This window comes from Phaethon aethereus (genome assembly GCF_964289735.1).
Source record: "Phaethon aethereus genome assembly, chromosome: 2".
NCBI lineage: Eukaryota > Metazoa > Chordata > Aves > Phaethontiformes > Phaethontidae > Phaethon > Phaethon aethereus.
The window spans coordinates 156,834,098-156,846,451 of NC_138582.1; the positions used below are offsets into that span (position 1 = coordinate 156,834,098).

General features: G+C 38.2%; 1 protein-coding gene across 3 annotated transcripts in view; it reads left to right on the top strand.

Moving 5' to 3' along the window:
• CCNY (cyclin Y) overlaps window positions 1–12,354 on the top strand; it is a gene marked incomplete at both ends in the record, with an annotated part of 128,300 nt that overhangs the window by 90,648 nt on the left and 25,298 nt on the right. For all 3 annotated transcript variants that reach the window (XM_082015496.1, XM_082015497.1, XM_082015498.1), the window contains 2 exons: window positions 4,984–5,084; window positions 8,590–8,625. In XM_082015496.1, the coding sequence (XP_081871622.1) occupies window positions 4,984–5,084; window positions 8,590–8,625 (137 nt within the window). The remainder of the gene's footprint in view (window positions 1–4,983; window positions 5,085–8,589; window positions 8,626–12,354) is intronic.

Genomic DNA, 12,354 nt, shown 5'->3' on the forward strand with positions numbered 1-12,354 from the left:
GCTGTATAGCTTCATTAGGGAAGTGTTGCACCCAAATGAACAAATCCTGCTGAGCATCAGGGCAGAGTGCCATACTAGTGTTGCTAAAGAGCTCCCAGGACAGAGCTGGCTGGTACCCCTTTGGTCAAATCTGAGTGTGGGTTTTGGTCAAGTAGGCACCCGTCTGGTAGATATTTCTACCCAGAAACACCCTGAAGTGACTATTTTAACAAAAGAAATAGGAAGACTTTCCCTTTCCCCACCAATTTAGGTTTAATTTTTAATTTCTGGGTGATGCTAAAATGGAACCTGAGAAAAATCCATCCTTTTGTGTATGCTCATTGTGAATTACTTAGGAATCTGTTATGATTCCTCTCATAGCAGGTATGTAGAAAGAGTTCTGCAGAGCTTGTATGGTTTTGACTTAGTTTACTTTTCTTAGCAAAAAAGGCAGATAAAAACCGAGGCAAACTAAGCCATTCTATTTCTGATAAGTAATTTATGTAAGCTTCAAGTAAATTGTATTGTTCAAACATCTTAAAACAAACGTGATTTGGAAAGTTGGAAAGTTTCAGGATGAAGCACAGAGAAAAATAAAGCAGAGATATTTCTTTAATACTAGCTGTGCTATTTTTAAGAGCTAGAAACACCTGGCTTTAAGTTGACTCTTAGAACTTGTTCTGTAACACATGTAAAAGCTTAGCAAGTTATAAAGCAGTTTTTCCATTATACATTTTTTCTGTAAAGAAAGAAATTCCACAAAACGGCTACTATGTGTTAATTGTAACCTACATTGCCAGCATTTCTTAATTATAAGTCTTTGGTTGAAATGAGAAAAATAACAACTGCTTCTGGAGGAAAGAGCTATGAATCCTCTCCAACAAAAGAAATCACAGAATGATAGATAATTGTTCCAGAACTCATCTCAAGAGGTTATTCAGTCAGATGCTCTGAGGCAAGAAACCAAAGATATTCCTGGCATATGTTTGTTTTACCTCTTCTTTGGAACTTTCAGTGGTGGAGATTCTGTCACTGTTCAAGTCACTCAAGCTATGCCTACCAGTAGAAAAAGGTGATGGTTTGGGGTGGGGTTTTTTTGCCATCACCTCCTCTCATACTTTCATGACCAATCTTAATTTTTCTAGTTCTATATAAGCCTGCTCTTTCTTACCCCATCCACAATAGTCATGGAGAACAACATTCCCTTCTTTGGAACTCCCTTCAACATGACTTTAGGCCAAGACTATTACTTTGTTCCTGGAGAAAACCTCTCTAGTCTTTCATTTTTTCCTTCTAAATCAAGTTTTTCAAACCTCTGATTAATCTTGCTGCTCTGTCCTCTTGACTCTCTGAAATCAATTTATCTTTCTTGGAACATGATGGTCAAAACTGGATGTAATATTCCAGCTGAGCAGAGTGGAAGGGTGCTCCATCCTGTTATATACATGGTAACTTTATGTGAAAATCCTGTATGATATTTTCCTTTTTCCTAAGAGTGAATTTGTTGTCATGTGATCTGCACATCCTTTTGATGACAGCCTTGACAGTTGCTTGCTGTGTTATATTTAGACAGATGGTTCTTCTCTGAGTGTACAGCCTTACGTCTGTTCTTAATGGATTGCAGAGATATATTTTTGTGCAGACAACTTCCCAAATTTGCCAAGATTGTTCTGGATTGTAACCTTGTTTTCTAAAAATTTTATTCAGTCCTCCACAAGTTAATGCTGGCTGCAAATACAGTAAAGAATATGTTGATTCTGTTGTCAAAGTTATTGCTCAGTATTTTATATTGAGTAGACCAGACCTCTGTGGAATGTCCCTTACTTCAATCTTCTAGTTTGAAATGATCCCTGGGTAACCAGAGTACAGTTTCCCAAGCAGTTTTTACCAACCATGTATTCCTTGTTCTGCCCTTTGAGAATTTTATGCAAGATCAAGTCAGAAGTCTTGGTGAAGTTGAGAAGCATGTCATCTACTGAATCTCAGCTTGGGTACACAAATATTACTACTGCAAGTTGAAGTACATTTAAAGTGAATCCCACTTGGTGTCAATAAGGTGCTTTTAATTTGTAAATATTTGTAATAGCAGAGATTGTCAAGACTCCACATGTGTCCTGGACTCACAGTAATGTTTCCATATGAAGATTTACAAAAGGAGTTATACCAGTCCTCCTTCCCCCCATGTCAGCCTTAAAGGTGGGACAGAACCTGAGGAGGATCCCATTAATGTTAGAGGGTTTGGCTAGTTTCTTCAAAGGCTCTATATTCTTTCTTAGAGCCTCTCTGACTTGTCTACATGGAAGATTTTTGTGGTCAGACATGACAGATTTGAAATGTGAAGGCTTTAAGTTCTTGTACGGTTTTTGGTGGACTTATTCCATTGACACGGACGCAGAAGAGGGTTTCTGTATGGGACACTGCCCAATACTGAGGTGATGCTCACTATGCTTTTGTCCTTTGCAAGGATGGAGAAGGTTCCTGTGCAGCATTTTATGGAGGTTGAGAAAAGCCTACTTGACTGCACTGTGGGACTTAAGATGTCTTCTGGCTTCGTCAAGCTAGAATATGAAACTGAGGGTGTTTTTCAGGAATTTGGAAAAGGCAGAAAATCTGTTACCTGGCATACCATATGGCTGCAGTTGGACGTCAGAGTAGAAGCTGGGAATGGGAATGTTGATCTACTGATAGGATAGTTATTCACATGGCACAAATGTGTATATATACCCAAGATAGTAGATTTACACTTGGCACCATTTTTCAGACTGGGAGAGGTACCCCTTCCTGCCAAGTTGTTATGAACAGAAAGTGAGGCATGAGACACCACATATTTTTCTGGAGTGTGAAAAGTTCTAAGCCTAACGAAGTGTAAGGTGGGCTGAAAACCGTGGAGAGTTCTGTGATGTGGTACTTTCAGAAATAAGGTGCGTGGCTCTAATTATTGACATGTATCAAATGTTAGAGTGCTGTTTACGTAAGAAAATTTAAATCTGATAGTAGTGTTGCTACAGAGTTGTTTTCTGTTTTTCACTCATGCTTGTCTTGAATGAATCCAGTCCATTTATCTTAAATTTTATCTAAAGCTTTAAAACATGTTGACATTTAAAATGTAGAATTAAAACTTCCCATATGCTTTAATTTTTTTTAAATTATGCTGAAATGTCTGTACCTCTCCCTTTTTTTCAGTTGCTAAGCAGTCTCATTTTCAGCTGTTTTTAAGTTGCTTTGCCTTTATCATGCCCATGGAATATACTCAACAGCCTAATTCAGAAATTTGAACTAAGCTATGGTAGAATAAAAGCTATAAATCACCAGTCCCCTAATAATTCTCTCTGTATACATCAATGCTAGGTAATACATTTTATGGAATTAATAAAGTTTGTTGCCTTGCTCAACATATAATAGCTTGGAAGATACATGGATTGTGAGCTTCCAAAGTATTAGGAAGTACCTTTCCAAACTCCTGGAGAATTTTTGAGAAGGGATAATTTTATTTTCTCAATAAACTTTTTCCACTTCCAAGAAAAGCAGTTTAGCCTATGATTTTATTGGTCAAATGGGGGACATTGATAGAATTTGTTGGTGAGCTTTAAAATCATTAGAACATAATGTTTCTACAATTGCAACAGCTTCAGAATATTTTTTCTTTTTTTCAATTAACAGAAGACTTCGATTGCTCTTTCACTCATAGCTGGGAAAAACTGAAAGATGAGTCAGATGCACGTAGGTTTTACCAGGAGTCTATATGTTCTGTATCTAATGAATGCTGCTAAGTCTACTGCCTATGGAAAATTAATTGTTAGTGAGGTGATGGAGTGCTGGCGCTTGTAATAAGACCTGTTTTGGAAATCAGGCAGGGGAAGAAGTACTGAGGTAGTACAGAACTGTAGCCTAGAATACTCGGTTGGTCTGAACTGGTAAATGCCTGTGGATTCCACTGATGGTATTGACATTGGTCTCTCCACTGAAACACTGGAAACAACATTCATTGTAAGGCAAATTAAAATTCCCATGTTGATGTGCCAACTGAATTTTAAACCTATTCTGTCGCAAGTTAAACATGTAATTTGACTGGGCTTAACTTTCCTGACACAGGTTCTTGGTCAAGTTATTCACTAGTGTAGGTAGAGTAAGCAAGGATAAAATCAAAGAGCATAATGACTGTGATAGCCATTAGCTGATATGAAGAAACTGTTCTCTTTAGACCAGTGGGGTGCTGGCTGCTCTAAACAGCTGAAGGAGAAACCCTCTCAACAAAAAGTCTTCGGAAATAAGTAGCGTTGTCAAATGTCATTTTGTAGCTGAGCTTTCCAATGTTTTCCTAAGGTAGTGCAGAAATAGGATTGAAATCTGTTGAAAACTTCTATTAAGAGGTGTTTCTTTTTTATTTGCATATCCACTTTCTCTTACATACTTTGATGTATTTTTATTAATTATTTTATCAATTTTCTTCCTGTCTAATTAATTTTTCTGAATTTTCCCTATTAATTTTTAGAGATTTTTAGTAGTTTTACTGTAAAGACTTTTTTCCCCTACTTCATTCTGTTAGGGTTTGTTGTTTTGGTTTTTTTAATTCTTTTTTCTCCAAGCATGGTTTTGTATCTGTTTTTAAATCAGTCTTCATTGTTAACATGATTTCTTTTTCACTCTTCCACCTACTCTTTTGGAATGAGGACAGAAACATAGGTCTTGTTCATCTTTGCTTTCCAAATGTATGTATGTATGTATTTGAGTAATTCTGCACAAAAAAATTTGCATGGTTTTGGGGAAGGAGGGGCGGAGGGGAGATTGGGAATTGAAAGCGTTAGTCAAGGCTCAGGCAGGGATTGTGACTGTTGGACTGGTAATTATTTCTGAACTTTCTGAACTGCTTCAAAACATGATCACATTACACTGTGCGTCATTGTGAGAGGCAGAGAAATTTGTTTTTTCTAAATTCTTGCATGTCCTCAGAAAAATGCTTTGGTATTACATAATTGCCATTGTTCTTTTGCATGTTTTTCATAGCATCCTCCTGGGCAGTTGAGAAGGAAGTACAGTTCCTGCTCCACTATTTTCCTGGATGACAGCACAGTCAGTCAACCAAACCTCAAGTATACCATCAAATGGTGGGTTTTATATTTGTTTTTTCTCTTTTTTGCTAAAACCTACATATATATATATATGTATTTATGTATACATATTTCTGAACCATTACTAAGCAAGCTTCAAAGGTTTTAGTTTTTGAAGTAGTAAGTGTATTTAATCCAATCGTACCTCCGAGGCAGTGAATAGGATGAGCAAAGGGTATTACTCTTATTTTATGTCCATACAGAATCAACCCCCCAATACTGCACATCCCAATAGAAAGCAGCAGTTAAGCATCTCAGATTCCAGCAGCTGAAATCCTTGTGCTTCAACGTTCAACTGCGTACTTGCTTTGGATGACTCCTTAAAACTTACTTGGGTACTTGTTTATGCAGCTTTTCAGAATTATCTAAAATTGAAGAGCTCTTTTCTGTTCATGAGAAAATGCTCATTTGCTAAGCTTTTCTTCCAGTTTTCTGTTTGAAATGGAAATTAATTGCCTCCAGATTAATTTCCTTACTGAGTACAAGGGCACTGGCAGTTTGTTACACAGCAGTGAGGAGTTTTTTATGTGATGTGCATATGGGCTTACCCTTGTGTGACGTCTCAGATGATCATTTCAGGTTTCACTGGTGCCTTTTTATATTTTAAGAGAAATGATATAGAGTATTGTTCTTCACATTTTGTACAGTAAGGGGAAAAAATGAGAGAACAAATGCTCAGGCATTTTATGCTGTTTGCTTATTACGATCGCTGATAAACTCTCGAGTTGTTTGTAGGAAAGTTACCTGGGTGTACTCAAATGCAAAAATTTATTAATACAAAAATCTGTGCATTAATACAAAATCTTACACATTTCTGTGTAAGAACTACTTGCATAAGAGTCAAATATATTCAGACTAACACATCCAAAGGAGTTTGTAATGTTGGTAGTCACTAAAACATGTTCTTAATTTTTCTATTTAAGGAAAAAAGAGGGGAGTGGAGAAGGGATTTGCAGTCAGACTGACACCTAACACCTCAGCAGCTATTTCTGCCTGAAATACAGTCTTGCTTTTCCTCAGGTTTCTTTAATTAGTAACTTAAAAATAATTCAGATGAACATAGGAAAAAAGTTTTTTGGTTTTGAGTTGTTTATTTTTTTTCCTCTCTGCTCTAAAATTCTTTGCATGCAGATTTTTGCAAGCGCAGCCTTTTGGGTGGGTTTCAGGTCCCTTTTTGCATCCGAACTGAGGCTCTTCCTGGAAAGAAGAGCCGGGTTCAGGTGGCCGCAGCAGCCGAGCAGCGTTTTCAGCGGGCCACGGTGGCCAGCAGCAGCCTCGTGAAAGGGGAGACGGAAGGGCAAGCTGGGGGCGAGGCGCGGGAGAGGCGCGGGCAGCGCGCGGGGGCAGGGCCGCAGGGAGGAGGGGGCACCCGTCAGGCGGGACGAGCCGACGCGGGTGGGGGGTGGCGTGCGGGGCTGGGGCCAGGCTGCCGGCGTGGCAAGGGTTGGAAGCTGCGAGGGGTCAGCGGGTTTGAAAAGGGGTTGTGTGGGGTGAGAAACTGGACTCTGGCACGTGAGGCCTCGGGGTGAGGAGTCGTCTCCTCCTCTTCTCTGTGTCTGGCTGCACACTGAACAGATTTAAGGGTGGGGAGACTGCAGGGTTATTGCTGTTGTAGTACAACTTCGTTTCTTGCCCCCATCCTGGCAGTTTCTGCAGATAAATGGCTGTTGCACGTAGATAATCTATGAGGGACGTATTTTGGCCTGCTCATTTATTTCTTTTCAGTCATATTACGCGTTGGTGTGTTTAAAATATTCATGCATCTACTGGAGACCTGCAGCACGGGTGGGGTGGCCGGGGTAGAGTGATGGGAAGCTCCATAACCTTCTTCCCTGCACACTTGAGTGCAGGCTGAACCGGCGTATGAAAAGCAGAATGAAACTTGGTCTGAGTTAATCTATTACAGTTCTGAAAGACTTTCTGATTCTGATACGGATTTCTAAATAGTAAATATTTTCTAAACTTAATATGACATTTTGTTATAAAAGCAACCATATGGGCACCGAGCAGAGCTCTGCACATAGATTCCTGCATCTGCTTTCATAAAGTGAACTGGAGCTGCGTGTGTGTTTCTAGGGGCATAATTTAAAATTAAATTTTAGGAGTAATTCATTTTGTGAATAGTTTTCAGTCAAATTAAATTCATTCATAAATGTGTTTTTTGTGTTTGGTGTGGACTGTGTCCTTTAAATGTCCGCAGCACACAGTATTTCTTCATTCCTTAAATATGTATCTACAGAAAAAATGAAATTTAAAAAGCATTTATGATCTAAAAACTTCTAATGCAGCCAGGTAAAGGCTGTAATGCTTATACAAAGTTAGTAAAATATATTTACTTTCAACTAAGAAAAAATACTTTCCACTACATGGCTGTTCAAAAAAAGCTCGACAACCAAACCTGAAATAATTGAAAATTCTACTGATGGGGTAGCTCCAACATCATGTTTTCCTAACAGGCAGTATGTCAATTTTCATGTAAAAATTCTGGAATAAAATTACAGAGCAACCAATTGACCCTTTTAAAAGGCCTTTTATGGAAAGGAAAAGGGTGGTACTTTTGCATCAGTATAAGACATAAGCATCTTACAGTGAATCACTGACAAGACAAATTGTCAACAAACAGAATTGTTGAACTCCCTCCTCCTTCCCCTTTAGCCTTGACTGGGTTTTATGCTGCCGGAACAAGGAGGACGGGTGCTGGTTCTGCTTTATCCTTCAATAAAGCTCTATCATGAGTAAAGTATGTGTCCTTAGATAAAGCTGGAGTCAGTCGTGAGTTGGAAACTAGAGAATAACCATGAGTAGCTGTGTCTTAATTTTCTTCAGTCTCAAATGTGAATGAGATCAGTTAGTTGTGCAGGTGATTAAAATCTTAGCTTTCTGTGGATATAAGGACACTTTTTGTCTTTGCACAGAATATAAACAGAGGTACCTTGGTGTTTGGTTGAGAACATGGGAGATGCATAATGGATTTAGGGAGTCGTCTTTCCTGAGTTAAAATAAGTAACTTGATGCCATAAAACTGTAGGAGCCTGGTATTTGAGTCTGGTTTGTGAGTAACTACATAGAAAGACAGCCAAAAGTTAATGGATTTGAATATAACATCGTAAGCCAATGGTGATTAAAACGTTTCATGTTAGCCTGGCAGCATTAGCAAACAATAAAAGAGAATGTCCCGATGCCTGCGATGCTTTATCTTCAACTTTGGAAGGCAGTAGGAGTTTTGTCATTGACTTTAGTGGAGTAGGGCGTTAAACGGAAGGTATGTGCAGCTTGGTAATTCATTACTAGTGAAAAGGAGGCACTTGGAGTATGCTGAAAAAATATTATAAAATTGTCTGTTTACAGCAGTTTTCCTGGTATCTAACAGTGAACAGAAGAAAATAGGCTATTAAGCATACCATTTGTCATGCGTTGTGCTAGGTTTTAAATTTGCATATTAATATGACAAATAATATAATTTGACAGTCCTGAGATGTTAACTCTGTATTTTTCTTTACAGTGTAGCTCTTGCAATATATTACCACATCAAAAACAGGTATGTGAATAATGAAAGCTTGTACTGAAGATATCTTTAATCAAAACAAACGAAGTGCCCAAACACTAAAAATCCATATTCTGTTTCTTTCAAAATGTTTTTGGGTAGTAGTTTTCTTATTTTCCATACTATAAATGAGAAACATATTCTTTTGTATTTTTATATGTATTATTTTCCTTAGAAAAATAAAAATTAGAGAATTATGCTATAAAAATCTGGAAGTACAGTTCAGCATTGAAAAACTTTGATGATTCAGTGTTTGGTTTTATGTGCACTGGGCACTTCTGCATTGTTGCATATGTTGCAATTACATATAGAGAAATCTGAATAGTGTCTTTCAGATTTATTTTTAGCTACACCTTTGTCAACTTCACTGTGTAAATCAGTGATCAGTTAATGGATTTTGAAGTAAAATTAGAGTGACATTATTAATAGATATGACTCAAGATGCCTCAGAAACAGAGCAGGTCCTGGCTTATCTCTTGTGGTGTAGTATGTTTTAGATCTCTGCTCAGTCAAGCTGGTTGAAATTGAATAGAAAATAGGTTCTCTAAAAAGTAAATCAGTACATAAATTAGCTTTCTTTATGTTGAATTGTGCTTTTGTATCTTGAATTCCCTGCCCTCGTGATCTGTCACAGTATCATAAAATAATACTTCCTGACATTTATAAGGAGAGGTTGTGTAAATACTTGAAGTGACTTTTGTGTCCATGGCTTTTCAGTGTGTCGTTTTGGAGAACTTAGATCTTGATCTAACAAGCCGCTTACAGTTTTTTTCTTCTGGACTGTAACAAGTCCGACTAGAACAAAAGGAATTGCTCATAAGTGTAAAGTTAAGCTGGTATGTCATTCAGGACCATGTTTCAGGTCACTGGAACCCGTCGTACTTTTTGAAACAAGGCTGACGTATAGAGAAACCTTTAGAAGTGCACAAGGGCAGAAAGGCTTGGAGCTTGATCCCTGCTGAAAGCTCTTAGAAGACTTTCCAAGACGACAGTGGGCCTTTGACTGAAACATGGCAATATGTGAAGCGAAAGTTGGAGTGAAAACTTTTTACAAATTTTTAATCTCATTTCCCAAGAAATTAGGCATTAGTGATCATGCTTGGATTACTTGTTTATCCATCTGTGGTTCCCTTTTCCCCTTTCCTCCATAATTTCTGGGTTAGTTTGGTGAACTAGTCAATTTTTACTACTCTTGACTAAATAATAGAGATCTCAAAGATAATCAGACTCTAAAGTTTTGTGGAAATAAGTTATTCTTAAATGTTGTTAAGTATCATGCCAGCTGAGTAAAAGGCTTAGGAGAGTGGGCCACATTAGGGACTACAAAGGATGAGAAACTTCAGCAAGAGCTCACACTCGAGTAGGAGGAATCCAGAGCCAAAGTACACCAGACTCGCTCCGTACTGATTGCCGTGGAGCTGATTTCTGCCTGCGGTAAAATATGCCCATTCGTGGTCTTACAGAACTTGATGCAAATGTGATCTACAACGACCAGACAGAGAGGTTAAATCTTTCTAAAATAGAGAGACCCCCATCAGTGTCTTGAAAACGACTACATTCTGAGTGTTACCTCCTTGGGAAACTTGCTTTCTGTCCTTTCACTTGTGGGATGGAGAGGTGATTTATTCAGGAAGAACTGGTTGCTGCTTCTCCCTCCTGAGCCCACTCGGGGTGGGGAGCCCACCCGGGGAAAATGTGCCTTCTGCCGCACTCGGGACAGATGGTCTCGGCAGTGCTGCTGGAGCAGGCTCGCTTACGTCGGTTATCGACTCTGAAATGAAGGATGTGAAATGACTGTTCTGTCTTCGGTTGTCTCTGATTTAGGAACAGAGGGACCATGCGATAACAGCATTCAGTTGCACTTGCTGCTGAAACAGCAAGAGCAAAACACGTGTTCTGTTTCCTGCCATTATAGGCGAAAAGGAAGTTGTTGACGTATGTGGTAGATTTTGGTTCGTTATGGGGGGTGGGGAGTAAGAATCCACCGTAATTCTTACATAGACTCAAGGTTGATTTTGACAGAAAATGAGTCAAGAACCTGCTTTGCCAGAGAAGAATTCTTTTCAGACAATATTTATTTATTCCTTTTATCCTGCACTGTAGGCTGAAAACTAAATTATTTCCTAAATATTCCAAACTCTCACCAATCCCAGTTTTTGTAGAAACTATACATGAAATGGAATATTCTTTCATATGTTTCCCACATTTCATTTGATTGTAACATTCTAGTTACCATTTCTTCTTTTCCCAGTGTCTCCTACCATTGTTCTGTTGATTGGCTTTTGTCGTGCTTAGCTGTTGAACAAGTGGTAACGCCTACCTTGTTTATGGAGGAATGCAAAATATTGGTGAATTTGCTAAATCAATAAATAAAATAAAATAAGCCCAAACAAACTAAACATTAAAATGCTTCAATAAATTAGTAGATGGTTCATTTTTTAAATATAACTGTGAATTTATTCTAATGAAGATGAAAACCTATCAACTCTTTTTTGTGTGTGTGTGTGATAGATTTTTTTTTTTTAGGGTAATCAAATATGCCTTCATAGCATGCAGCAGCTACAGCAGGAGGAAATAAAATAGGAAATTCTTTCTTTCTCTCTTCTTGTTATGAAGGGCCACAGTTTACTGTAGCACATCAATGATTCCAGTGACACTACTTCTGCATTAAGAAACTAGCCTTTTTATGTAGGGGTCAAAGTGTCTGGCCTAAAATCCTTGCTCATTAGGAATTTTCTAGTTATTATCTCAATCTGGTTTTTTGCTTTAATTTAGGTACTCTTCCCCCCCCCCCCCCCCAAGTGTTTATTTCCTGTCTTAGCAGGTTTTATAACAGAAAAAATGTCACCTTCAAATGTTGAGGTTTAAATGTTAGCTGCTAATAAGTACATTTTGTAGACATGAATCTGCTGTAAAACTCGTGTTTGCATGCTCTGAGAGACACGTGCTGTTGAGTAAAGATAGAAAACATATTCCATGGTTTCTCTCTTAAGAACTCTATGACCGGAGTACCAGGGATGCTCTAAATAAAGATGGGATTGTAATAAGTAGGTCACATGGATGCATCTGTCTAGAAAGTGTCCAGTTCTAACTGGTACTGTTACACCACTCGCTTTTGTGGTTGTTAGTGTCCGTGCCAAGATTACACGCAGCAAAAATCTTACATTGCATGCTGGATGTTAGGCTTGTGGAGGTTCATCAACGTGCATGCTGATCTTGAGCAACAGGGATCTGAGAGGGAAATAGCAAATAAAACCACTGAATAGGAATATTGTTTTGGCTGAATTTTTTTTGTATGTGCTCCTTTGTGCTTTCAGAAATCATTAGTAGGATAGGGTTTTCCAAATAAATTAAAAGTGAAGTATGTCTCTATTAACTAAACGATAACTAAAAATAGTGTTGCATATTTGTAAATATTCACTATGTTGACAAAAAAGGAGGGGGGAGAATTAAGAGATTGCAAGGATTAACATGGTGAAGTTAAGAAAAGGAGAGTAAGCTCGTCTGATTTTATTGTAAGTTTATAGTAGTACCTCTTAGGTTGTGAAAAAGCCTCACAGTAGAGAGCACAAAAGCTGTGTATCTTTGTCATTGAAAGCTGAAAAGTTTAGCATACTTTGTAATATGGATTTCATATGACACGTGAATCTTATGGCAGAACAGGTCCAACTTCTGTTTGAAAAATCACATTTCTGCAGTGTTTCTAAGCACCCCACAGCATGA